Raw genomic sequence first — 26,742 nt, forward strand, 5'->3', positions numbered from 1 at the left:
AGAAAGTACACAAACACACTCTTACGCATACACACAGACATGCAGTCTTTACCTAAGTTGCTGTGTGTGGGTGAAACAGGGTTAGGTGACAGGTTTGGGGAGCTTGTGTCCATGCTGTGGGTCATCTGGTGATCCGTCTCTCCATCCTCACTGAGGTAGCCCGGTGGTGGCGTTTCTGAGAAACACAAAAATACACAAAGACTCATCACATTAAAGTGTTTTAAAATAGATCTGTTGGAGGTCTCTTAGTTGGCTGATTGAAACACAACACAGGCAGACAAGAAGGAAAATAAGCACTAACAATCTCCAAATATTTACAACACATAAAGTCAATATCAAACACTGCAGAATATCAGTTCCCATCTAGGTTTAAAACTGGTTGGGAAGAGTATTTTGATTTTTTTTGTCAGGTTTCAACTGCCCATACTTTCAGATGGACTGCAAATATGTATCATAACGCCTGCACAGATCTGATTTTCATGACCCGCTCCAAAACCTGAACCACGACATGCTATACTGCACCTGATGCACTGCCTGACCAATGCCTGTGGATAATGTTAACAGCTTGACACTGGGACACTAATTGGATTCTCATACAAGACTATGTATAAAACAGGTATCGGAGTGTGAACCTGTTTGGAAGCATGCTGTTACCTGGTATGTAGTTGCTCTGGGGCTCAATACCAGCAGGGAAGTTGGTGTTTTCTGGGATTGAATGGCTGTAGTCATCCAGAGGCGGGAACTCACTGGGGATTTCTGTGTGTCTGGGCACCAGCACAGGTGGGAGTACTGTATAATCAACATGAAGTCAGACAGACAGACAGACAGACACACACACACACACACACACACACACACACACACACGCGCACACACACACACACACACACACAAGTAGTTCCTTAGAACATGGCTGTACTGATTGGTTTCAAGTTTGGGTATTATATATTCATAAAACAAATAAATTATGCAATAAAACAATAAAAATAGTCCAAAGTTAATGTGCAATAAATCACAAGAAAAATATTAGATAAGCGCTCTTAATAAAAACAAGTCTATAAAAGTGTGTCTTGGAAAATGTGATGAAATCTTAAGAGATAAACACACTCAAAGCTCTCGTACCTGGTGTCTCTACTCTTTGATAGTGGTACGGGTTGACACACACTTCATCCTTCTTTGTGTGGAAGGCGTACTCGCACAGCTCCACTGCCCGCAGCTCATGGTGGGACTGCAGGTCGGGCCAGCGCCACAGACGGCAGTAGATGACATGGGGCAAACCTTTTCTGTGGGAGACCTGCAGACGGCCATCCAGGGACCTGCAGACAGGAGGAGAGGGCGAAGCAGAGAGGTATGTCAGTCACCTGCAACCTTTTGTTTGAAATGCTGATTTGCGCGTTTTCAAGCATTTTCAGTCTGGAACAAAAACATGTTTTCTTGTTTTATTTTGATAATTTCTTGGCCCCGCAATTTGTAATATTTTGTGTAACATTTGACCATTTACTTAATTTGTAACGTAAAATACTTACTTGATATTATTTGGAATATTAGACTATTTACTTCATATTTCTACATTAGTATTTAATTATACTGCCCTTGTCCTTATTTATAGATGTATGATTTTCTGATGAATTTACAAGTTCAGATATGAAACCTGAAAGAGTTACTGTGTGATCTGTTTTCACTAAACCATTTTAAAAATAAAAATAACTTATTTTGCTTCCCCCTTCCCCAAAAAGGTATTTTTCTCTTAATGTCTTAATATTTTTCTTATCTTGATTTGTATTCTTAGGACTTTGACATATATTGTTTGCACCATTTGGAGGATGTTTTGAACCAGTCCATTGTCATTCCCTGGTTGTCAAATACCGATGCTTTGTCACACCCACTGGTGTGCGATATCAATGTCAAAGACAGCCTTTTGGGTCTTTATGAGACATACTGAGCTTTCAGCTAACTCCAGTATAGCAATACTTGATGCTAAGAGCAAGTGATGTAGTATAAAGAGTGAGAAAGTCCACGGAGGGCAGGAGGGAGTTGAGGTGGATGAGTCAAACAAAGCCAAACTTTCACAAAGGACACTGCAGTTTATTGCTTGTGTGAAACAAAAAGTCAAGGTTTTTTGAACATAAGGTTAAGCAATTTAAGCACATTTGTCATGCACTGACTTCACTCATGCAACAAATGTACTTAAATTGACATGAAATGCAATGTTTTTTAAACTTAACCAAGTAGTTCTGTTGCCTAAACCTAACACAGTTTCACACCGTTAACCCCGTAATACACGATAAAGGGTACCCTGTGTGTCACTATGAAATGCTGGGGGGCATCACAAAGCGTTGGTATTTGATGACCTGGGAATAAAAACTGGTTGTTTAAACAGCTGTTGATAACCATCTTAGGTGTTTGAGACTGACACCCATTTTTGATTGGTTATTACAGCCTATTGCTTTAGAATAAACATGCAGTGTTTCAGCTGGACACCGGTACTTGACACCGGTGTATGACTAAAATGTAATAACAATAATCGAAAGAAGAAGAAAAAGAAATTCACTTGTATTCTTGCACATTATAAAACCATGTTTTTCAGTCTAGAAAAATTACGTTTCAATAAAGATCTTAGTACTGATTTTCATATTAGAATTCACCATAAACAAGTCTGTCTTCCACATCATATCAGACATAAGGTGTGATGTTAACTATTATTGTTGTCTGGGCTTTGAGACTACCTCCTCCTACTGATGAGGGTCCCAGCTGTATGCGAGGTGGATATGAGGTGATGTCTAATAATAAACAACCGGCAATGAGATTTCAGTAAGTATAACAGGAATTTCATTGTGTTGTATAACATCTGCACTCATCTGGTATAGCATACAGCTGGCAGAATGGTGATTTCAGCAGCCATACAGTAATGCAGACTGTCATAATGGGGATGTAGCCTATAATCTCAGAGCACAATGACCCAAAAACACACTCATCATCTTATGTAAGAGGCAATGACCACATATGCCCCTTCTATCTCTCTGTCTCACCCACTCACTCTCACACACAAACACAGAGAAAGGGTCAAAGGCGTAAGCTAAAGCCCTTTAGAAGGACAAATGTCAGCTGCAAAATAAAAACAAGCCTGTGTACTGTTCAACTACTGGAAATTCAGTAGCCCAATCTGGGTCAGCTATTGTACATCCAGAAAGCAGATAATGGTGTTTTAATTTTTCATGGCAAAGGCTTTCATTCACTGCCTCTGTACTTTAAAAGGGACTGAAGAATGTGTGTGTGTGTATGTTTGCATGTGTGTGCACGTGTGTAAGTGTGTGTTGGGGGGGAGGGTGTCTCGAAATTGTTAATGGTATCTGAGAACTTAATGTGCACACAAGCATACAAGGAGCATTCACTTAAAAAGGCAGACTGCCAGGAGAAGAAAGCTGAAAACACATTAACGCCTGAAAGTGAGAGCTGGTATGTTTGTATACGGCCGATTGACATCACAAATCTGCATCCAGAAGCCTAAAAAGAGACCAAATCTTGGAAGAATTTAAGTCAACGGAAGTCAGAAGAACTGTGCTGGGCCATACAAACCTTATGTGATAAGCTTCCCTCTATGATGAATGTAATGTAAGCATAGAAATAAAAAAGAGAGTAGGATTTTATGTGTACCACTGCCACTGCCCTTGTTGCGAGCTTACATCCAAATAAACTTCTATATAAACAAGCAAACAAACAAACACCTCACTAAGGTGAAGTTTTCAAGGAATGAACAAACAAGCAGTGGAGCCATAGGCTATATTTTAAAATAGGCAACAAGTAACTTTAAGTATTACTGTAACTGATATTTCCCTATTATTTTGTTGCCATTAATTGTATGTTTATAACCTGATGTGACGGTATTGTAGCTGCCTCTGAAAATTGTTAGAGCCGCTGCTGAACGAACAGCTGAGAGGTGGAGATAACAGGGATAACCAGTGTACAGATCTGCATATTTTCACTAAGTGAATTCATGGTTTATTTTGACCAAACCAGAGTTGGTGATACTTGGAACAATAGACCAACTAACTAGATGACTAACAACACCAACTAACACAGTTCTGATGAGTGTGACTTTGTTTATGTTGAGTGTGAATAAAGTTTGTTTTATGATGAGTTAATGAGGCAATTAACCTTGTTCATAGTTCAGTGAGAGAGAAACTGGGATAGGTGTACGGTTTAATTTTTCTGTTTAATAAGGCAAATAGGTGTAAGAATAAGTCAAAACAGAGCTCTCAAACCAGTAAATCAGACACGTCACAGCCCCACTGACCTGTGTTGTGACCGTAAAAGCTATCACCAATTGCCATTGTTTTTGTATTATTGTATTATTGAGAAGCTTATATCAAGGTACAAAGGTTTTTCATGGTTTGTCAAAAAACAGCCTGTTCTTTGGGTTTTACACCACAGCAGCCCAGTAGCCACCATTAGAGAAGTGAGAGCTGTACGCAACTATCAAATGTTATTATGGCCAATAAATAACACATAAGACTGCAGGTTTTCCCTTCATAAATTTCATGATTTAAACAGAAATGGTTTCCTGCTCATAGTACAATCTGTTTTGTTAAGGCTGTGTGTTGTACTTTCTCTATTAAATCTTGTCCCTTGAAAGAAGTAATCTGAGCCACAGCAACATCATGCGGGCTATCACTGCTGACACATCAAAAAGGGAAGTGAGTAACATAACAATATTAATAATAATAAATCTATTATACCATGGCTAAGAGCACAACCATGCAATATGGTAAGGGATGTCTCATAATAACACTGTTTCTGATCAAAGACCTCCCAGACTTCAGGCTCTTAAATCGAAGACAAACAACAGTTCTCTGCTTTTGATCTCAGTGTTGAGAGAAAACATTTAACAAGACCAAGGGATTTGACTGCTCCCACACGTATAATCTGTATACTTATACACAGAGAAGACAAACAAACAGGAACACCTTGGGATCAAGTACCCCACCAGCAAATACTATCTCTCTAAAGCTAATAGTATTACTTTCTTAAGTTGCTTGAAACATTTTCTAACATGTGTTTCAGATGTTTGTGAGGGTCTACTTGTGATCACTGTTCCTCTTTTCTATTGCAGTTTTCCTGTGTTTGGCCTCTATAGTCATGATCTATTGGTGCTGTTTCCCTTTATCACACTACATTTTTTTTTCCCTTTGTGACTGATGCAACAGCAATTCAGGCCTTGTCGTACCTGTGTAAGTCGCCTCAAAAGACACTTAAAGATGTTGTCATGCCAGTTATACGTTGATTTGAACCTTATTTAGAAAGGGTTGGACAAAATGAAAGAAACAAAGACAATTAGTAGCTCCTAGGCAACTAAATCGCAGTTACATAAACAAATGGGCTATTTACGTGAATCATGGGAAATTGTCCAAAAGTCACGATGACACGAGGAAAACATGTGTAAAACACATTTGTGAAGAGGAACAGTGGTCACATGCAGACTCTCACAACACTGACTGAGGGAAACAAGGTATTTACTAAATAACAGCACAAACCAAACTATCAAAAATGACCATAAACCTCGCCAACAGAATCCATGATCCTCACAAAGAGGTAATATTTAATATAGAAACACTGTAGTTGCACTCAGAAAAAGTAAAAACGGAAAAAGAAAAAACAAACCTCCCTTTTCTCTGTAAATGTGTTAAATGGTCAGACGGGGCTGATCTGATGTCAGTGGTATGTGTGTTTGGTCCCTGCTGCTGAGTGGGCGTTTGGTGGGGCTAGACTCTGCGTGGGCTGAGACAGACGTGCACAAACTGCAGTGGCATTACTGGCTACTGGGTGTCCTACAGTACTGTGTGTCCTTCTCTTCGCAAAACCCCTTCCAGTCAGTGGTTTTTTGTTAAAGTAAAGGGTTACAGTAAATGTATGATATGAGTCACACTAATAAGTTCAATAGCTGAACTGCACATGTGGAATACAGCATAACAGAGGATTTACACTCAGCCAGAAAGAATGAATATAACTTCATACAGAGGTAAACAATGACCAAAAGCATAAATACTCAAGCACACTGTAATGCTGAGAACATCTATTTGGCCATTAATCAAGTTAATGGAAAGTCAAATCAAGTCAAGTTAATTTATATTTATGTAAGATAAAGATATCAGTTGACAAACTAGGGAAAATCATCCAAAAAGAGATGGAAAAAGTACCCCAAAACTTTGGACAAATGGAAAAAATTAAAGGAACATAGGGAGACACTGATTTCATTTGAAACAAACACAACAGCACATCACATATTATCTGTGGTTTATGATTGACATCTTTGACCTTCCAAATCACCTCACATTAAAACATGTTTGATTTTTGTGCCAGGAACCTTGACACATTTCGAGTTTGAACTAGTTTGATGTTTGAACTGAGATTCAGATTATCTTCAGTGAGGATTTAAAAGTCAATTCAAAAGTAGTTTGTCTCTGGACTTTAAAGTCACCTGGGGTGTTTGCTTGTAAACAAACAAGTTGTCCTAAAATTTAGTGATTTTTTTTTTTTTTTTTTTTAAAAAACAAAAGAAAAACGTGTATATCTATACAGTAATTGAGGCCATTTGCTTCCTCAGGGCTACACAATAAGGACTGCCAGGTGGCCTGAGGCAAGTAAAATGCAACATCAGACTAGTAAATCAAGCCCAATCCCTCGCCCAATCAGGCAACTGTTAAAAAAATATTTTTTTTCTGCGCTAATGATCAAAGTAACTAAACATTGAGCCAATTCACTAGAGATGCACTAGCATAGTACTGATCGGGCACTCTTGAGAAAATGGTGGTGGGTAAAGGCAACGTTTAAGAAATCACAAACATATTCAATTATCTTAAAACTGAAGATTAGTTTGGTGGGGTAAAAGGATGAGACCCCAACTATATATCTGCTACAAGTTTAAGAGCAAGGCAGATAAAAATGAGTAGTTTTAATGATAATTCACTTCAGCCTTTAATAATTGCTGATTAATAAAACAATTTGTATAGTGGCAAGTAAAATGTACTTTGTGCAAGTAGATTCAGGACCCATTTGCCAGACAGGATGAGCCAAACAAGAAACTATAACACTGAAGCCTGTTCCTCATAAAACATTCACTGAAGTCGATTTTTAAACATATCTTAAATTGTTCATTTTGTGTTATTAATTTAATGTGACTCAAGACCATGAACACATGGTATGGAGCATGGCTTGGATGGTATTGTGAATATGGGCTGCAGCTAACAATTATTTTCATCATCGAGTGATTGTCTGGTTCAAAAAATCTTATTTTGTTTAACCAACAAGTACAAAAACCCAAAGATATTTAATGCTCTATTATCTAAGACAAATAAAATCAGAAAACCTTCACATTTGAGGGGCTGAAACCAAAACATTTATGCCTGAAAAACAACAGTTAATCGATTATCAAAGTAGTTGCCTATTCATTTCCTGGCCATTCAGTTATTGATTTATTGATTAATCTTAACAGCTCTATAGTGATTTTTTTTACACTACAGAGCTTATCTTGTCCGAACACTCACTGTGCTGTTGCGTACTTTTACTGTTTTTCTACAGAGCAAAAAGAATGAAAAACAAACTGCATCCGTCAAAGCACTACGCACACAAAACATATATACAAGTCTAAACACACTTTATACCCAAGTTAATCTGAATGACTCACTTTTTTGGAGAAATTTATGACGACATATAAAATGACACTTTGATGGGAAAAGACTGTAAAAACCACTCCTCCACCACCATCAAGCCTCAGCCTGTTGTTTAGAGGAAGAGCTAGCAGCATTGTCTAAACAGAAAACCTCAGATCCTGAAAACACTTGAAAATGATTTGGAGCTCAGAGGGCTTCAACTATGTACGGGGAGGGGGGCAAAAAGGGGGAAGACTATGACCCCAAATTCCCTGCTGGTTAGACATGTGTGGGATCTAAAGGCTTCCAAGAATCCAGGCCAGCAGTTTTCAACCTTCAGCTCCTCCCTACAGCACCAGGCAGAAACTGGTCTTCACAGGTTTTGTTTACTGACAAATTTACACTGAAAAATTTGATGGATACTGATGATGATGGAAAAGCTCTATTTTGCTTTTCGTAATATACGTATTTTTGCCATACTAGTCTTGTGTAAAATAGTTTTTCTGTGTGCTTCAAATTTGGCTTTCAAAATAGCAAACAGAATTTTAATATCTCATAATTAATAATGTATGCAATGGGAGAAGACCTTCAGGACTTCAATATGTGTTTCTGGAAAATGTGTCCAGAGTATGCAGCAGTGTACTGTGTGATACTTTGTATGGGCTGCAACTTTTTTTTTTTTCTCAATTCATTAATTATTTTTGTAAATGATGTCCAAAACGTGTCAAAAGCACCCACCACAGTTTCCCAGAGTCCTATGTGACATCTTCAAATGTCTTGTCCGTTCAACAACCCAAAACCTAAAGAGTTTCAGTGTATATAAAAGGTGATCTCACATTTGAGAAGCCAGTGACAGCAAATCTGTTGACATTCTTACTTTTTTTCCCTCTGTAGATCAAATTTAATAAAATTGAAAGGATAAATTGTTTGAGTATTGTACAGCTCCTAAAACTTATATTTACATAAATTTGAATGTGACTTCTATTCCAGTTTTTCTAGCGGAATTGCACAGTCCTATTATTTGATCATCACAACATGACTTTTAGTAATAAAAAATAATATAAATTGCAAGCTGGTTCTGGATCTGCAACTTTTCATCATCACCGTAACCCTACATGTCAATTATATTCTCAGTTAATTGACAAACTGTTGGGCTGATAACATGTCAGAAAATAATTTTAAAAGTTACCATTGAAATGTCGTCAAATTGCTTGTTTGTCAGACCAACACTCCAAAACCAAAATATATTAAATTAAGTGTCACATAAAACAAATAAAAGCAACAAATGTTGACTACGGAGAGGCTAGAACCTTGGGAATGTTGTAAAAATGGTGAGTTTAAAGATTAATCATTTAATTATAAAATAATTACCATTATTTTTGTGTCAACACACTAATCGATTAATCGACTAGGCCTCGTCTTTTCAGCACTAGTTCATACAAATTACTGTTGTTATGATACTTGAGTTTCTAACTTTAATGCAATGTCTGCAAAACAAAATTGACACTGAGGGCATACTAGTTGGGAATTGTCGATAAATATAGATAAAGATAAATATAATAATGCTGTTTTTTTTCATAATTAGAACCACAGAACAGAAAAAAGGCTGCAGTAAACATTAATAATGACAGAGCAAGACAGTTTAGCTGGTACAGATGTATCAATACTGCAGAAAATGAGTATTGAAGCCGTTTAAAATATTCAGAATAGATATTTAACATTAAATTGATATTACTGACATAACTTACACAAACATTTCCATATTTTAAGTTTACTGAAGGCAGAAAACGTTGAATCAATAACCCAAAAAAAGAGAAAATTGTTTCAAAGTATCCAGACACACCTACACTTTTCTGCCCTGATTTGCATAGAAACAACATCTAAGGCTTGTTAAAATGCGCCTGTATTATCTTAAGTTCATCTTGATTCCCTTTCTGATCTGAAGAGCTTAAGTGTCAACGTTTCTCTGTCAAACGACAGTCAGAGTGAAATTGATGTTCAAAGAGAAAAGGGACAAATTGGTATAGATTTTTTGCCACAGGGGAAATTGCGTCAACATCATTGTGTTTCATGAACCGAAGCTGAGGCTGAATCTGACCTTTACGCATAACCAGCTCGGTTTGTGTGAATGGTAGGGAGTGCAATCTGTGTGTACACACACTCACAAACACACCTACACACACACACACACACACACAAAGGTATGCGTGAGAGTGAGATAAAATAACTGTACTTCCAAGGGATCCACACATTAAGTAGCAGTCCCCCATGAAGGATGTGTTTGAATAGAAAAAAAGGATACACGGATGTGGGCGATTATGAGAAGGAAAAGATACACAAACTTTACATGTGTGTCTGTGTTTGTCTGATACATAAAACAGACTCAGACAGAACAGATTGAGCTCCACTGAGCTGGGGAGGGAGGGGGCAAAACAAACACTCTGAGGCTTGCCCAGTTACGCTCAGAGACACAAACATATACACTGTGTGTGTGTTCAGACTGGTGACGGTCAAAGCAGTGCTGAACAAACACAAACACGCACACACACTGTCTCTCTCCCTGTGGGCTCAGACCTTTCGACAACGACTTTTTACAACTCGCTGCCAAGCTTCAAACTGAAAGTCTAAGCTCACAATGCTAGATGCCTTTTAGAGCCTACTTTTTGTTGTCTTCCTATGTTGGTCATTTGGTTGCTGAACTCTTGTGTTTGATGAAAAATTAGAAGAAATGATTTTGGACATAAATGCTTGCAAGTGGATGTAAACATCAGGGCCCCAGTCACAATCTGTCCTATGAAAGCACAGAGGGGGGAGGACAAAGTGGATGATGGATAAAGAAAGGAGGGTGCCGCTGGACAATAGGACTGGCAGACTGTCTCAACAGCTCAGGGCAGCTCAGAGTGTCTGTGACTGGGCCCCTAAAAGCCCCCCTTCTCTCGCCTCCGTCTGTCCCACTGTCCCACTATCCCGACTGCCCTGCCTCCGTCCCAGTACTGCATGAGGGTGGGAGTGTGGGGGTGCAGGGCTGAAATGGCCTTTGTGCTTTTCATAAAGTCTGTGGCCAGTCTGTTGAGCCACGGCCAACAGGGCTGCAGTCCAAAGACATTTAGCAGAGGGCTGCTGTCTTCCAACAACAACACGTGAAGACACAAATCATTCACTAATTCTGGAGAAGACGCTGCAATAAACTTTTGGCTTTTGAATTCTGACTACCGGCTTGTTGGTGAATTCATTTTCTCTGTAAGTGCTTCATCTGTTTCTCTGCAGCTATCCTCTTATGTCATACATAAATAAATGCATTTTCAACCCACGTTGGACCAGATTTTGTGTGTCTGTTGTTACAGGTTAATCCCTTGTTGTGCACCCATTCAAAGAATCTGCAACCGTACAATTACACAGAATTAATGTCATTATATAATGATAAAAACAGTCATAGTTTTAGTTCCTTCTCTATCTGCATGCTCTTCTCTTGCTCTCTCACCTGATTTAGTTGGAGAGAAGTGGCTGAATGTTATTTAAACAACAATTACATTGAATTTAAATCCATACTCGAAACACCTGTTCAGCAAAGCTAAGCAGCATAAGCATTAAGCCCTAGCCAGAAGGAGAGGACCACAAAGCCAGAGGTGCACTGACTTCAGTTCACTGACTGAGTTTAACCCATTTCACTGTGTTGGTCTGATGCACTGAGACCAAAAATAGAGATGCATTAAAACAATGCAAGGGCTGCGCTGGTCAGAGCATTTTGTTTTAAATATAGATGAGACAATTAAACAATCTGAGGGAGGCAATACTCTCAGACTTCAAAACCCTGCACACTGTTTTATTATAGTACAAGAAAGGATTTTTATAAATCTATTATCACAACAATCATTTAATTTACAAGAAATTATATTTGTTTATGGCTAATCCAAGCAACTAAATACCTGAAAAGAAGGCACCCCATCACAATAATGCAGAAGTCCTGTGAATATTCCCATATAAAAGTTTTCTTATAATAATACTGAATATATAAGGGATAATAAGAAGGGCACTCTAAGAGAACAGATATCCACCAAAAGCCAAATGCCCTATTTTGCAATGTTGATGAAAGAGAAAATTAATTTGTGGAACTTTGCCGTGATTCAAATCCACTCCAAAATGTAATGGGCTCCTCCTTGGTCCATGCTACAACCTTCCACAAAGTTTCATGAGAATCTGACCAGTAGTGTTTGTGTTATCCTGCTCCCAAACAAACAAACCAAAAAACAAAACTGAACCAAAAACATAACCTCCTTGCATTGCATTCTGGTCTGCTAAAGCCAAAAGTCAGTATAGAAATGATCTCTTTTGCAATGCAAAACTGTAAAGGCTGATTCATGTTATCAGCGACCGCATGTGCACGTAGGTCTGCTTTGGTCTGTGTGACATAAATGTCGTGATGCACCCATGACCACAAAAGTCCCCATGGACCCCTGTGCAAATGTCTGCGTGCAGCCCATTTTTTGTGCATGTGTGAACTTAGGCATAGCAAGCACGGTGGCTGCGCATGTCCCAATCTGCTATTACACACTCCAGTTAAAAACACTGCTGACAATTAGCCACAGACACTGCACCACTGTGAAGTTACTTTTCAGCTGGATATTCAATAGACACTACTCTGGAACCAGCTGCATCTTCATAGTTTCATTTTCACCTGATGTTGGGGGACACAGGCTCACTTCACAGCCTTCAAGTTATTGTTGAGGACTAAAGCTGACTGTCAGTTGTACTATGAATAGAACCACATGGGTGTCCACATGACTGTAGCTGTCCACTGACATTCAATGTGGAAAGTATGCCCAAGCATTAAGACTAAAAAATGAAGCTACTTAATTATTCAGTTAATTAATTATTAAACTAGCTTAAAGTTATTAAAGTTGGTTTTGTTAACTTATCAATAATATCAGACATTTTTCAATATGTTCTAGCTGCAATTTGTCAAACATGAGGATTTGTAGCTTTTTTTTGTCTCATGTGGTATTAAACTGACTATCTTGGAGGTTTTCGACAAAAACAACACATTTTATAGACCAAGTGATTCATTAAGAAAATAACTGAAAAGCTTATCAGTAATGAAAATAATCATTTGTTTCAGTCCTTGTTCTTTAACACTGAGAGTCAGATAAAACTTTAGACTTAATTCTGGTCAGTTTTAACCTTACATGAACATTTTATAAAACATAAAAACTGATTTCAAAACATGTTTCATTCTTAATGACATTTTTTGGTAAACACAAATCTTTTATCGCTGTAAGGCAGAAGTGATCAATTTTAAAAAAAAAAGCTCCCAATACTCAATTCTTAACTTGTGAGTTCACTCCAGCAGTGGTGCAACTCACACAGAGGAACATATTCCACACACACACACACACACACACACACACACACACACACACACACACACACACACACACACACACACACACACACACACCTCCCACTCTCTCTGGAAAAGCCATCAGACTTCTCTTTTTCTTACAAAAGAAGGAGGGGGGTGTGAAGGAAGAGAACCACGAATAGAGTGTGAGAGAAAAGCAAGTCTGACTCTAACCCACAGGTGATATCATAGGGCTGGAGTGTACTGGGACCAGTGAAGGAGGTGAAATAGGAAACCAGCAGACAGACGACCGGCAAGGCTAGACGACAAATAACAGTCTGGACTTGAAAAAAGAAGGGGGACACAATAGACGACTGGGAGCCATTAGTTTTACTGCTAATAGTCAATGAGCAGAGCAGCTTCTTTCTGAATCAAAATGATGAACGACTGAAAGTATTCCAGATGCAACTCATCAGTGAATTTTTCAGTTTTTTTCTGAGAGTGGGGCAGACTCTCAGGTCTACTAGTCCAGTGAAATGATGGTCATTCTTTTCAACCACACATACCACCCTCCGCCTGGATACGATATTCCACATAGAGAAATTTCTAAACTCAAGTGACCTTCGTTAAATACATACATTTTAAAGATTTTGTTACACAATTTGGCATGTTTATAGTGATAAATGTAGCTTTTCCATGTTGTATAGCCAACTGTCCCTATGACTTTTCAAAGCCTTCCTTTAAGGTTGTTTGCTCAGTAACTCTTACAAATGTGAACCCCGAGGTCAGTCCTACGGCTTACATCAGTGATTGAGTTTTCTGAGCTGCTGGTTAGAAATCTGAAATATAGGCAAAAACATTAAGCTATGTGAGCCCAGATGAAGCTAAAAAAAAAAAGTCTATCCTGACATGTACTGGGAGTGAGGAAGAGTACGACCACAACAAGGATTGGGTATTGTTTCTTTGTTTGTTAGGGTTTTTTTTTTAGTCCTGGTACTGATATGAATTACTTAATAGGGAATTGTATATGAAAAACTCTTCTTCTACAAAAGTTTTTTAGTTTTCATTTTAAAAAAAAAGTAGTCAAAGTTAGGGTTGTCCAAATATTACAGATGTAACGAAGCTCCAAAGCCACAAATTTGCTTGTTTTTATTAAATCAACTTAATATCCTTCAGGAACACTAAAGAACATTGAGGTAGATTAACTTTATGAATTAACTTAACATAAATTAACTAAAGTAAGATGAACAGCCTCTTCATTGCTGACCACCAGATGACCAAAGTGTTCCCACTAGTGATGTGTACGTAAGGATTTCTTAATACCTTCACCCACATTATGAGAGCCAGTCCGCTCTGCCCAGCCAGCAAAAAATGTGTATATCAACCACCCAAACCTGACCTGACCCAAAACACCTGCAACTTTATGCATTATAGTGGCTCAACTGTCAGGTCCCTGATAAGGGCACAGAAGACAGAGTTGTGACACGTGGACTGTGAACATTTGTGTCGTAGTTTCAGTCTCAGTTTCAGACCTGTTACACCCATACTTAACAGGCAGAAATACAAGAACCAAAAAGCTACTGAACTGGTATAGTTTTTATTTATATTAGAAACTGTCAGAGATCAAAGAAGTAATCAAGATCACAAATCGGAAAACTTAACAGTCTATGACTGAACATAAAGACAAACACATGCCCACCTTACAAACAATTTTCAAATATCACTAGTATCTCACAACCTAGAAGATGGTATGTTAAGAGAATACATAAGGAAATAGAATTTGATCAAAGTGGACATGACTTGGTTTGTTTCCCACTCAGAAGTATGTCAGCTGAATCAGATTTGATTGTTCAATACAAACATTCGACTATTTGTGTCATTTTTTCACGTTTGAACAGGTTTTGGTGGAACAGGATGACAGTGACTTTTATGTAATATAGTAAACGTGTCAAATTTGCCGTCCAACTTTAATGCATGCTAACTTCACTAATGACGGATTGGGAATGTGCGACGCGATTTTTAGCCGTCACTGGATCTGAAACAAAAGCCAGAGGCTGTATCACATTTAGTTGCAGTGAGATATAAATGCACCACCGATAATGTTATTTCAAAGTGCCTGTCTTCCTCCGGGCAGCTTCCTCATTGAGAGTCATCCTGGGTGTGAAACTGCAGCTGCCTGTACTACAGAGCAGCATGACAGCAAAGAGCGATCACTCTGCAGCTAAATCTAAAAGCCAAAATGTCATCAGAGATTACCTGACTAACAAAAAAGAAAAAAAAACGGACTGCTTGTCTTGAAGTAATCTCATTTGACTGAGGGGTCTCCAACTGATGATTCATGTCTTCAGCTTTCAGAGGGCAGCACTTCACATTGCAACAATGAAATTCTACATAAATTATGAGAGATGAGGTCGGAGCTCTTTGCTAGACTTAAGTTTGTGGTTCTTCTACTTTGAAGTGGTGTCGTTATCTGATCTGTTTTCGAAAGCCTAATAGAATACATGGATACGGATGATATTTGACAACAAGAGTCCCACAAACATTCTTGTCTGTCTTTTTTAATGAGTCATGGACCACCGGGGTATCTTAAGTGATAGACGCCATTTATCTTTTACAACTTTCAACAACTTGTAATGATGTTCTTGGCCAGTTATCACTTATGTTGTATTTTAAGTTGTTAACTTATACTCATAGCTTAAACATAATGTCTCCCTCTCCTTTTAAACCCCTGCTCCTTCATGTCAACTTGTTTTCCCAAACATATCCAGCTGTAGTCCAGCACCCCCTCACAGCAGCAGCAGCAGCAGCAGCAGCGGTGGTGTTAGTGGCCAGTGGAGCACAAAGACAGGCTTGTTGTCTGGGGAACGTGTCTGTGTGTGTTTCTGTGCTGTGCATGCGCACTCCCCCGCAGATAGTGAAAAGGCCAAGTCGAGGTAGAGCTGTCTCTCTAACCCCCTCCACCTCCAGAGCAAGCCGAAAACCAAACAGCAGCCGACGCCCTCCTCAAGGCCCCGGCAGGCAGAGAGAAAATTCCTCTGGGCTGACTAACCACACACACACGCACGCACGTGCACACACACACACGCACGCACACACATGCACGCACACACATGCGCACGTATGATGAAATAAAATCAATTTGATATTAGTAAGTGTTGTGAATATCATGTTATCTATAATTACATATTGACGTCATACTCAGTGACAACTCAGTGACAATTCGACAATTTTCAATCACCCTAAAAACCTTTTAAATAACTGCTCATATACTATTTTATTCCTCATCTAGTCTACTTTAAATAATCAGCTGTTACCCATTTAAAATAAAAACGTGTCACCAAATCACTATATTTTGATACCATCTCTGCACGAAACAGTATCTAACTGCTTCCGAGCAGTAGCAGCCAGGTGAAGTCACCAAGCTTTGACTCATTCAGTTTTTTAGGTTTATACTCTTTGGTTACAAGGTAAACAACACAAAACAGGTACTGTTGTCTTCAAACACACACACACACACACACACACACACACACACACACACACATTGAGTGCAGCAGTATCCACTTTCTGTCAGGCAAATCAAACAATGACAGGAATCCTGAACCCATCTGTCGGGGGAAACCTATTACCATCATTAGAGCAGCCAACCACACGCAGACAGACAACACACATAAACTCTCTGTGACCTGTCTTGTATTGCGTCCCTGTCGAACAATGCTGTCTCGGATGACTCAGGTGTGATACTTGACATGAAAGCTTAAGTGAGTGAGAATGAGAGAGAGACAGAGAGAGAGAGAGAGAGAGTGCACTGGTGTAAAAAGAGATAGTTGACTTACACTGAATCAATATAAAGATAAAGGTGTAAGAAAACAGCAAGAATCTTCCAAACATGAAACTGCACTAACTTTTTAGGTGTTAAATACATTGATAACATTGCGATTATTTTATGATTTCAGATGATTTTGGTAAGAGTACCAGTGTATCTTGTTAGCCTGTTAAATAATCTAAAACTGCCCAACATTGATTTATTGTTGCATTGACAGAAAATTAATCCGTCTTTGTAACATGGTTTTAATATGAGCACAAAGAAATTGGCTTATTGACATTCCCAGTATAAATACAGATTTCTTACAGAGTAAATCAGCTAGTATATTTGTGTTTCTCTTAAACCGAATATGGTGTTTACATGCTCAAACACACAAATGGGATACTTCAAAAAACTGATAATAAATGGGGAATTCATGTCCATGTAAGCGCGCTTTTAAGAAAGTTTCTCATTATAATGACTCACAGGATCTTCATTAAATTAGCAGGAACAGGAATTAAGCCACTTTTTTAAAGCAAAAATGCCAAACATTTGTGGGTTAAAGATTCTCAAATGTGAGAATTTTCTGCTTACCTGTGTCTTTACTTTATAATAAACTGAAAATCTTTAAACGGCATATAATAAGAGCAAAATCTCCCTTTTTATGGTGCTTTATAGACCACATGGTTATTCATCGATCAAGAAAATAATACGCAGATTAATAGATTAGAGCAAAAATGGCAGCCCTAAAATGCCCTAAAACTTTGAAAACCAGAGATTTGCTAGCTTTATAAAATCAAACTTCGGTTCACTTGAAAGCCACTACAATCCAAATTTCAACCAGAAGCTGGACGTAACTGGGGTGAGTGCTGCTTAAAGTGAAATCTCTGTGGGTGTATCATCATGATGTCTATTCTCATAATAAAAAGCATAATTTGTTGTTTCAGCATTCACTTGTGGTGTCATTCTACCAACTTTGACCACATCAGGAATACAACATCATGTATCAAATATGATGACTAATAACCGATTCACAAGACATGATGGCAATATAAAAATCACTGGGGAGGACAAACAACCAAGCACACACAATTTAGACAAATACGCACTGATAAAGACAAGATGCACAGACCTCTGCAAAATGACAGGAGGAGCAGGACGGCTGTGTGTACTGTAAGGTATGTATGTGCGGCATTCAAGTAAACTGGATGCACATAAATACCTTCTTGTCACAGTAGCTGCAGTGTCTGTGTGTACATTTTATGTCGTCTGTCACCCAGACACGCTCAGAAACACTTCTTTTGATGCTGAACTGCTGTCTAGCTGGAAAACACAACAACTCTGTCTCAGCTATTAGCATGTTTCTTTTTTTGCATGCCAACCACAGTAACCGCAGTCTCCCTCTGATAAGCTTGAGAATCCAACATGCTGCCTCTTGCCAATATTCTGTCTCCTTCTCTTCTCTCACCTAAATCCTTGGCTTTCTGGTTCATCTTTCTCTTTCATCATCAAATCTCCTCAAATGTATCTCCTCTGTTGCTTTCACACTTTTTATTCTTCCCTATTCTGTTTATTATTTATGCGTCATCCTCCCTCAGTTAATCACACTCAATCACCAACATGATGACCGGCCCTCCCCTGCAGCACCAGACACAACACTGGGAATCCCCAACTTTACTGCACATCCCTTTGTATTTCCCTTTACTTCTTACATACTTTCTCTCATGCTGCCCCTCTTTCAGAGCCCTTAACACTACTTGGATGACTTGCAAATGTATGTTGTTATCATCATATCAACCCAATAGGGCTGGTAAAGTTTTTTTTACATGATAGTCTAAAACTGGCACAACTTTGATTTAAATCAGAACAATTTTATAAAAGTATAAGCAAACAAGACATCATGCAGGTTTCCATTACAGATTTGTGCAAAACTTTAGCAACATTTTTGAAATGTTGATAAAACACAATTGCGAGATGACTGCGTTTCCATTGAGCGATGTTGTGCAACTTCTCCCACGATAACATTCTATGAAGCATGGCGATGGATGATAAAAACATTAGCAGGTTCATATCTTTATCAGCCACCGCACAAGTCATTATTATTTCCTTTTCCAGGGCGACGTAGGAGTGTTTTGTGAGTGATAATGGAAAAGCAAGCCCCAGACTACTGCTGTGGGAGTGTAAGCTCTGCACTGTGGAACAGACGGTGAGAGTGTACACACATGTGTACTAACAATGACAGCGCTAACTGTTAGCATCATATGGCTGATCTTACCTGACACCCATTACCCAATTACTGACAGGACAGAGTCAAGTTGTTTCTTTATCAGTGCGTGTTTCAGTCCGTTACACAGCTCACTGTTGGATGTTAGCCGCTGCTGCTGTGTTAGCTCATGGTAACCAGGCAGACATTGAATGGTATGGGTGGATAGTGGCTCAGATACTGTCCTTCAGTGTCTGGAAACGTATTTAACATTAATGGCAGTAACAGAAAGTTTGCTCTTTTTTGTTAACTTTAACTTAATTGTAGCCTTTGTGTTCAACAAATTAATTTCAAACTGCACTTGTTTGCAAGTAAAAAAAATTAGTAATCTATTATAATTTAATGCAAGAATATAGACGTCACTTCAAAATCCACATTTCCAGTATGGACACACAGTTGTGGACATGGGTCTTGCCCTGTGAATAATGACATTTGTATGTGAATAGTTTACTAGTCTCTCTATCCTCCTCTCCCTCTTTCTCATGGATGCAGTCCCTCTCGTTCTTAGTTCATACTCTTTCTTGTTTTATACAATCTTTTATTTCTGTGCTTGGGATTCCTTCACTCCCTCCCTCCTGCCCTGACATGCAGCAGTGTGAATCAGACTGCAGTCTCGCCGCCAGGAGGGATGTGTGTGGACAAGAAAAGAGCACTCCCCAGCACTGGCCAAAACCCAGACAAAGTTAAGATAGGTAAGAGTGAGGAATCCACTCCCCCAGGCTTTGTGAAAAGACATAACACACATGCATGCAGCACACACCTTGAATAATTTATTTTAAAACACCACCAGTGTTCCCTCACTAAATTACTATTGGAATTCTCATTAGAAAACTCCTGTTTGACTCTGTTAACTCCTAAACTGTCAGACATTGAACAAGAACATTAATAACCATTAATGTGTGTATCTTTCTGTTAAGGACCTCCATACACATTGCTCTGTTAAAGATTTGTCTTTGTTCAAACATGACAAGACTGTTACAGGAGAGTACACAATGTTCGTATCATAATTGTCATTTGGCATGAAAGGCTAAACAACGGGAGGACTTACTGTACCTGTTAACACCTTAATTCAGTGTCAGATGTATTTCTATGCATTATTGCAAAAGTACTGCAGTTGTGTTGTTTTTAAGAGTCAGAATCACATCTGCCTCCTTTTGATGTTCATGATCAAGGCAAGGTATTTACAAAACACTTTATAACGCATGTATGCTTTCTAGTTGCTTGTGATTAGTGTGCACTATTTTAGTGCTTTTGATCGGTCAATTACCAGGATATTAATCAACAGCCATTTAACAGGTCATTTAATAGCCAAAAATGTCAAATAATAGTTGATTACAGCTTCTTAAATAGGACGATTTTCTTCTACTATTTGTGCTTTGTCTTTGGAAATTAAATATGTTTGGTTTCGGACTGTTTGGTTGAACAAAACAAACTATCTAAAGGTGTCACATTAAACTCTTGGAACTTGCAATGTGCATTTTCCACTATTGTCTCTCATTTATAAGGCTTAATCCTCTGAGTCCGCCGGGACACCGGCAATCTTGGCCGAATGTCTTTAATAGGCTGTGGTGTGCTCATTTTAAGCTAGCAAGGTAGTGGTGGTAACGTGGAACAACAACGCATGGTATCTACTAGTACCAACCATGCTCCGAAGCCTGGCCAAATTTTGGTGAGGTTAAAACTTGTGACCCATTTTAAAGGGGTCTCTTGCCCCCGCATCTTTAGACATCTGAATAAAAATGGGTTCCATCGGTACCGACTCTCCCTTTTACAGACATGCTCACTTTATGCTAGTCCCATGCAGTTTGTGGCAAAAGCTATGCAGCTTTTTTGCATTAATTATAAATGTAAAACTTTTGCCTATATTTGGGTCCCTAAACAGTATTGAATTGCATAAATTGGGTATAACTGGAAAGTTGAGACTCTTGTGGGTTCAGTGAGCTCAATTGTATTCATGTTAGTCTCTAATAACCATTTCATAGCGAGGGCATTTTATAAAACTTGACCTTACTGTTTAAAATTATCCACTGGGGCTGGGTGATAAAATGATAACGATATCTATTATAAAATAACTTTTCCTCGATTGAAATATGCGATGTAGTCAATAGAACGCATTCCAGCCATGTTTTGACAGACAACAAGAACAGCCAGTGATAATACGAATAGCACTGAGGCAAACCAAATGCAGTGAACGACTTTGACTCTAGAATACAGATGAGTGTTTGTGCTGCCATAGCGTTTCATTATCACGTCAGCGCAGTGAGAGAGACAGAGTTCCATCTTCTCGAGTGTTCAAAAATGGCTAAATATTGCACTGAATCTGTGTAACAAACAGCATCAAAACAAAAAATGGCACAACAACTTATAGGACATGGGAATGGTCATCATATATTTCCATCACAATGTTCTTGAAAGTTTAGAGTGTTAAAGGATAGATAAGATGATAGGATGATGTATAGGTGCTACCTCTATGACTGAAAAAAATAGTGAAAATAGTTGTTAGTTGCAGACCATCTGTACTTGTACAAAACCTTAAATAATGTGACAGTGTAACTGACTAAACTACAGAAAACAGTGCATGCCTGACAGCGTTTTGCAGAAGTCTTCTTTAATAGTCTGTCTGCTAATCACAAGAATAATGCTTGGTTTGGGTCAATGTTGATGCCGTTGCTCCTTACTACATTAGAAAACAAATAACCTACAATATATGCAGTCAGACCTAATAAAGTACCTTGAGGAAGTGACCAGTTTAGAAACTTGCTATTGTTGAAGCATAACTAACTGAGCGTCTGAGAGTCAAATAAATACATATCTTGCAGAAGGAACTTATGTATGACTGCTTGAGGAGTCAGCAATAAAGTAAGCTGTGTGTAACTGTCCTCCAGACTGACACACAGACGTGTTTTCAGACATCCTAGGATAACATCAAATATTAGTAACCTCCATAAAGTTACATAAAATTTTTTGCAAAGATAAAAAACATGTTCTGATCTGTCAAAGAGGACTTGGTTGGGGTTAGATAAAAGGTCATGGTTTGGGTTAAAGAAACGTTTTGGTTAATTTTAAGGAAACACTGTGGTTTCGGTTAGAATAACTACTTCCTTAATGTTACAGGACCTTCGTAGTCTTGGTTAAGGTAGGGAACAATCACGACCATTGCAAAAATAAACAAAAATCGACTGCTGGAAGAAAACAGAAACCAAATTGCAGTCAACTGGGACAAGGTTCTCAATTCCTTTGGCCACTGAGGGCTTCACAATATTTAAATATTGGGCAGGAGCACTATGACCGCATATTTACCAACCCAGTTATCACTGAAACAGACTTCGCTTCTGTTAACCAATGCACTGCAAGGAAAAGTAATTTGTTAGTCATCCTTTCACATTCAAGCAGTTTAGGCTACCACACTTCACATCCACCTTCGGAAACTAGTAGTCTTTCATGGCCTGACGTATTTTACACACTAGTATTTGTGACTAACCCCAGTTTACAGCTCATAGGAAGAAAGGATTTTATAAGTAGAAAGAGGGAGAAAAGGAGAGAGGGAGGGTAGGTCAACACCACAATGCCACAATTGCTCGTTGTTGAGTGACTAAGGCCTGAACTTGGACAGGAGCCTCAGCATTCACTTTGCTTACTCCTCAGAAAAAAAAACAGTTCATTGTGAAAACCACAATGAACTAAAAAAGCAAGTAAAGCCCTGCCCAAGTGATTGGTACAACCTGATTTACTTCAACAAAAAAACAAAAAAAATTACGACTTTAAATGGGAATTTAAATCAAAGTGACTGTGACAAATGTTTTTTCATGGGATGTGGGCTTTATCTCCAGTGTAAACACATTGGGACATACACACACAACGCCCACACAAACCACCCACACACCGCCCACACCCAAAAATAACTGTGTCTGGGCCAAACTCACCAAGTTGTGATAGCATGGCTTCTAACCAGAGAAAGTCATGCTGTTTTAAATGTCATCTAGCAGGTCACGGCACTTGAAAATCTCTCAGATCTCCTAAACATCTCAATTTTAACCAGTTGGCAGGGTGGAATTGACAGACAAGACTTACAAGAAGGAGCTGCTTTAGAGCAAAACCTATAAACATCCTTAATTTAGTTTGACACTGTTGGAAAACATGAGCCATGACATTTCAAAATCAGCCTCTGGCATTTGGCCCTCTAAGATATATCTGAATCAGCTGTGTTGAATAAATCGCCTGTTTTCCCCCTTTTCAGTTCTGATAATCCTACCTTAAGTTCCCCCAACAGATACTTGATCTGCTAATCCCCCACCGGATGCAACGACTGACTCAATCAATGCGCAGCGGCTGCTTCTTCCAGCACTCAGCATCACAGCAAATCGTCATCAAGAGGGGTAGCGATGAGCCTCATCAGGGAGTTCATGTGTCAGAGAGATAGGAGCTGACCTCCTCACGGACAGGCCTAAACATGCAGGCAGCTGCTGTCAGTGAGCCAGAACGTAGGGGAATTAATAGAAACAGCAGCTCTCCAGGGATACTGTTAGCCCACACTGACAGCCAGCTCTGATCTGGGGTCATCTTAATGCACTCTCCCTCTTCCCCTCCGCATTAGTGGTGGGCAACATGAAACCTGGATCATGACAAACATTATTTAACTTTCCGGGTAGGCTTAACTTTGAACGCTGGCCCAGGCCTGTGCAAGCTGTGATATGCACACTTGTGGCAATAAAAGAATGTGGGAGTGCCCGGCTGCATGGGTTCAATTTTCATCTGACACAAAGTGTGCTATTAAAGCTAAATTACCCACACATGTAAGTGAGATTTTGTGGACACAAGCAAAAGTTTTAGGCCTTTAGATGTTATAAAACTTGCAAAAGCAATAGAGACATAAAAATAGTTGTGAACATACAGACTGTTGCCAGTTTAGGAGTTAAACTGACTTGATCTAATGCAGTCTTATATGACAACCCCGCAATAAATGTTTTTTCACAAAGAATAAGTCAAGTTTTTGTTGAAAATGTTATTAAGTGGTGTTTACTCAACTTGTGTGTCATTTTGGAGGCTGTCAATCACTGGGCTTTTTAATAATAACAGTTCTTGTCTAATTTTAGACTACAATCATTTAGGACTGCAACCAATGATTTTTTTCATGACTGATTCACTTACCAATTATTTCCCCAGTTATCGACCAAATGTTTGGTCTAGATGCCAGAAAATCATTATAAATGCATTTTAAATACACTGTCCACACAGTTCAACTAGATGTACTTAAATGTCATGTGTGTGTCCAACAACATATTAAGTTTACGATCATAAATGGCAAAGTAAAACATCAAAACCTCACATTTGAAAAGCTCGAAAGAGTCAGTGCTCTCTAGTTTTAATTAATAAACTAGTTAAACAACTAACTGATTATCAAAATGATTTCCATTGTTGTTGCAGCTGTACTCTCACTTATATACTATACATATACTTCACATAAACTTTCCATGTGTACTAAGAAAACTGAAACTGACTGATTGAACATAAAAGATGATGTCTTGTGATCTTGAAATGCAATTCATAAATTGCAGTGTTAAGATAGGCAATAATACACATTGCCGACTGTAACAGCTGTAAATGTTTACAGCCCCCCACCCACTTTATTTTTGAGCACAGTGAATTTTTGGCAATTTTTATTTTGAAGTGCCGTTTCTGTTTTTTCTTGCAATATGTTGTATTTTTTTATGTTGTTAGTCAGCGTGTTATTTATGTTCCGTGAAATAAAATTGAAATTGTGGTATTTTATCTTATGCATGGACCTTGAGCTAATGACTAATGAGAAATCTGAACCCCGTGGCTGGATCAGTTGGGAACCAATTCTCTGTGCTTCATTTCTGGTTAGATACTAAACTGCATTACTTTTTCATAACTGTTGTTAAAACTAATACAATGTTTGGAAACTGGGAACAGTAAAACTCAGTCTTTTGGCAGAAACTGTCTTTGTTTACAAACAGCACTTCACAGCTCTTACCTGTGACAACCTCTCTGCAAGAGGAGGGGAAGTGACTGTTTATGACTGAGCTGAATGAACAGTAATTTAATGATGCATGCAAGTGTTGATTATTTGTTCTAAATATGTAATTGATAGACAAATGTTTGTATAGATGCTTTGAAAGGGGACTGAAGAGCCCAGCTCCACAGACTCGCCTACGCACTAACACCCACAGCGATAGAAAGCGTCCCAGATTAAGGCCAAGTTATATAACTTGGACTCCATTTGTGCTTTTGCACTGCATGTGCGCTGCTGGCTACTCAATGCACACAATATTCCCCATTATTTAATCATATTTCTTTAGTTAAATGTCAAATTCGATCACAAGAAACTGCTAAAAATGTTTCAGCTCACTTAAAGCAAAGTGTACATGTGATGGCATGGCAGCTAACTGCCTGCGATGATTTGCTAGCTTTCCTTGTGGACCACTGTTAGCTCGTTAAGCATACTTACATAACTTACATTAGCCACCTGTGTAATCAACGTAAAGGGAAGTTTGAGATATTGACGCGAGGCAGGAAGTGGAAATGTCAACTTAACAGTCAAGTAAGGCTGTCACACATATATGTACGATAAGGTGAGCATGCTACAGTTAGCTAAAGACCGGGATACAGTAAGTTTTGAGCTGTAATTAAACGTCTGGACTGAAGTGTCCCCCCTTAGCTAGCCTGGATGCTGACTTCACGTTCACCATCAACACAGCGCTCAAACTCTCCCTTACCTCGGTATGGTGATGCATTTTGTGTTGATATTTTGGGTGGTGATGGCTTTCTCCAGTTCGTCCAGCTGTCCCGTCTTCTTCAGCTTCTTCACCAGACTTTTCACCGCCTTTTCACACCATTTCTCCTCCTGGCCGTTCTGCTCTCCCTTCTTCCAGCCCAAAAGTCTTTTGACAATGGGGGGAGTGAAAGGCAAAATTGACATATTGGAGTTCAGTTTAAACTCCGTCCAGTCGCGAGAGGAGTCCCGGCGGTTTGGACAAAAACACAACAAACTGCTCTTCAGGCGAGTCAAACAGTGGAGGTGAAAACGTTAGTTAGCTAAAAAAAAAATAAAATTGTTGTTGTTTATTAGTCGCCACACAGATGCATCCCCGAGTTAAACCCTCCAGTTTTAGCGCACTCTTTCTGGCTCGAGCTCAGCAGTGAACTGTGCACCGGTAGTCTGTTGCACTCTGGATTTAGTACTACTCCGCCAAGGAGGTTAGTCCCGTCTGCACTTCTTTAAACCGCAGCTATTTTAAACACAATCAACTCGAGTCGCGCCCGAACTTTCTTATTTTAAACTCGAGCAATGTTCAAACACCGGAAATTATTAACTTTAGCTGTGTTTTTTACTGCTCTAACCCCTGATCAGCAAAGTTTTGTTGAGTTCATCCGCGGTGCTGGGCCCCCCGACTAAAGTCTGCAAGAAGTCTGCATCAAATGCAAATGCAGGAGCTGCTGCTGAGAGTTACCATTCAGGCTTCAGACTGCACAGCAGACCTGCGAGAGGCCAGTCTGAGCAGCTGGCCAAATGTTTTTCCCTGATATTGCACAATCCCTGCCTTTCTTCAGCCTGCGATTGCTGCCTGATAAAAAAAAAAAAGCCACATGTGGCTGTGCCCAAATAACCCTTAGAAACCTGAGCAAATTGGCTTGATTTCTTGCAAAAACCATGAGGAGAGGGAAAGTA

General features: G+C 39.0%; 1 protein-coding gene across 1 annotated transcript in view; it reads right to left on the reverse strand.

Annotated features, from left to right (window-relative positions):
• Positions 1-26,496, reverse strand: part of smad3a (SMAD family member 3a) — a 37,367-nt gene extending 10,871 nt beyond the window's left edge. The window contains exons 1-4 of the mRNA XM_088075362.1: positions 25,790-26,496; positions 1,123-1,316; positions 655-789; positions 53-175 (exon numbers count right to left, since the gene is read on the reverse strand). Of these exons, the coding sequence (XP_087931488.1) occupies positions 53-175; positions 655-789; positions 1,123-1,316; positions 25,790-25,992 (655 nt within the window). The 5' untranslated portion in view covers positions 25,993-26,496. The remainder of the gene's footprint in view (positions 1-52; positions 176-654; positions 790-1,122; positions 1,317-25,789) is intronic.
• Positions 26,497-26,742: the final 246 nt, after the last annotated feature.

Source organism: Plectropomus leopardus, chromosome 1, assembly GCF_026936395.1.
Source record: "Plectropomus leopardus strain MGB_pleo_1.0 chromosome 1, ASM2693639v1, whole genome shotgun sequence".
NCBI classification, from domain to species: domain Eukaryota; kingdom Metazoa; phylum Chordata; class Actinopteri; order Perciformes; family Serranidae; genus Plectropomus; species Plectropomus leopardus.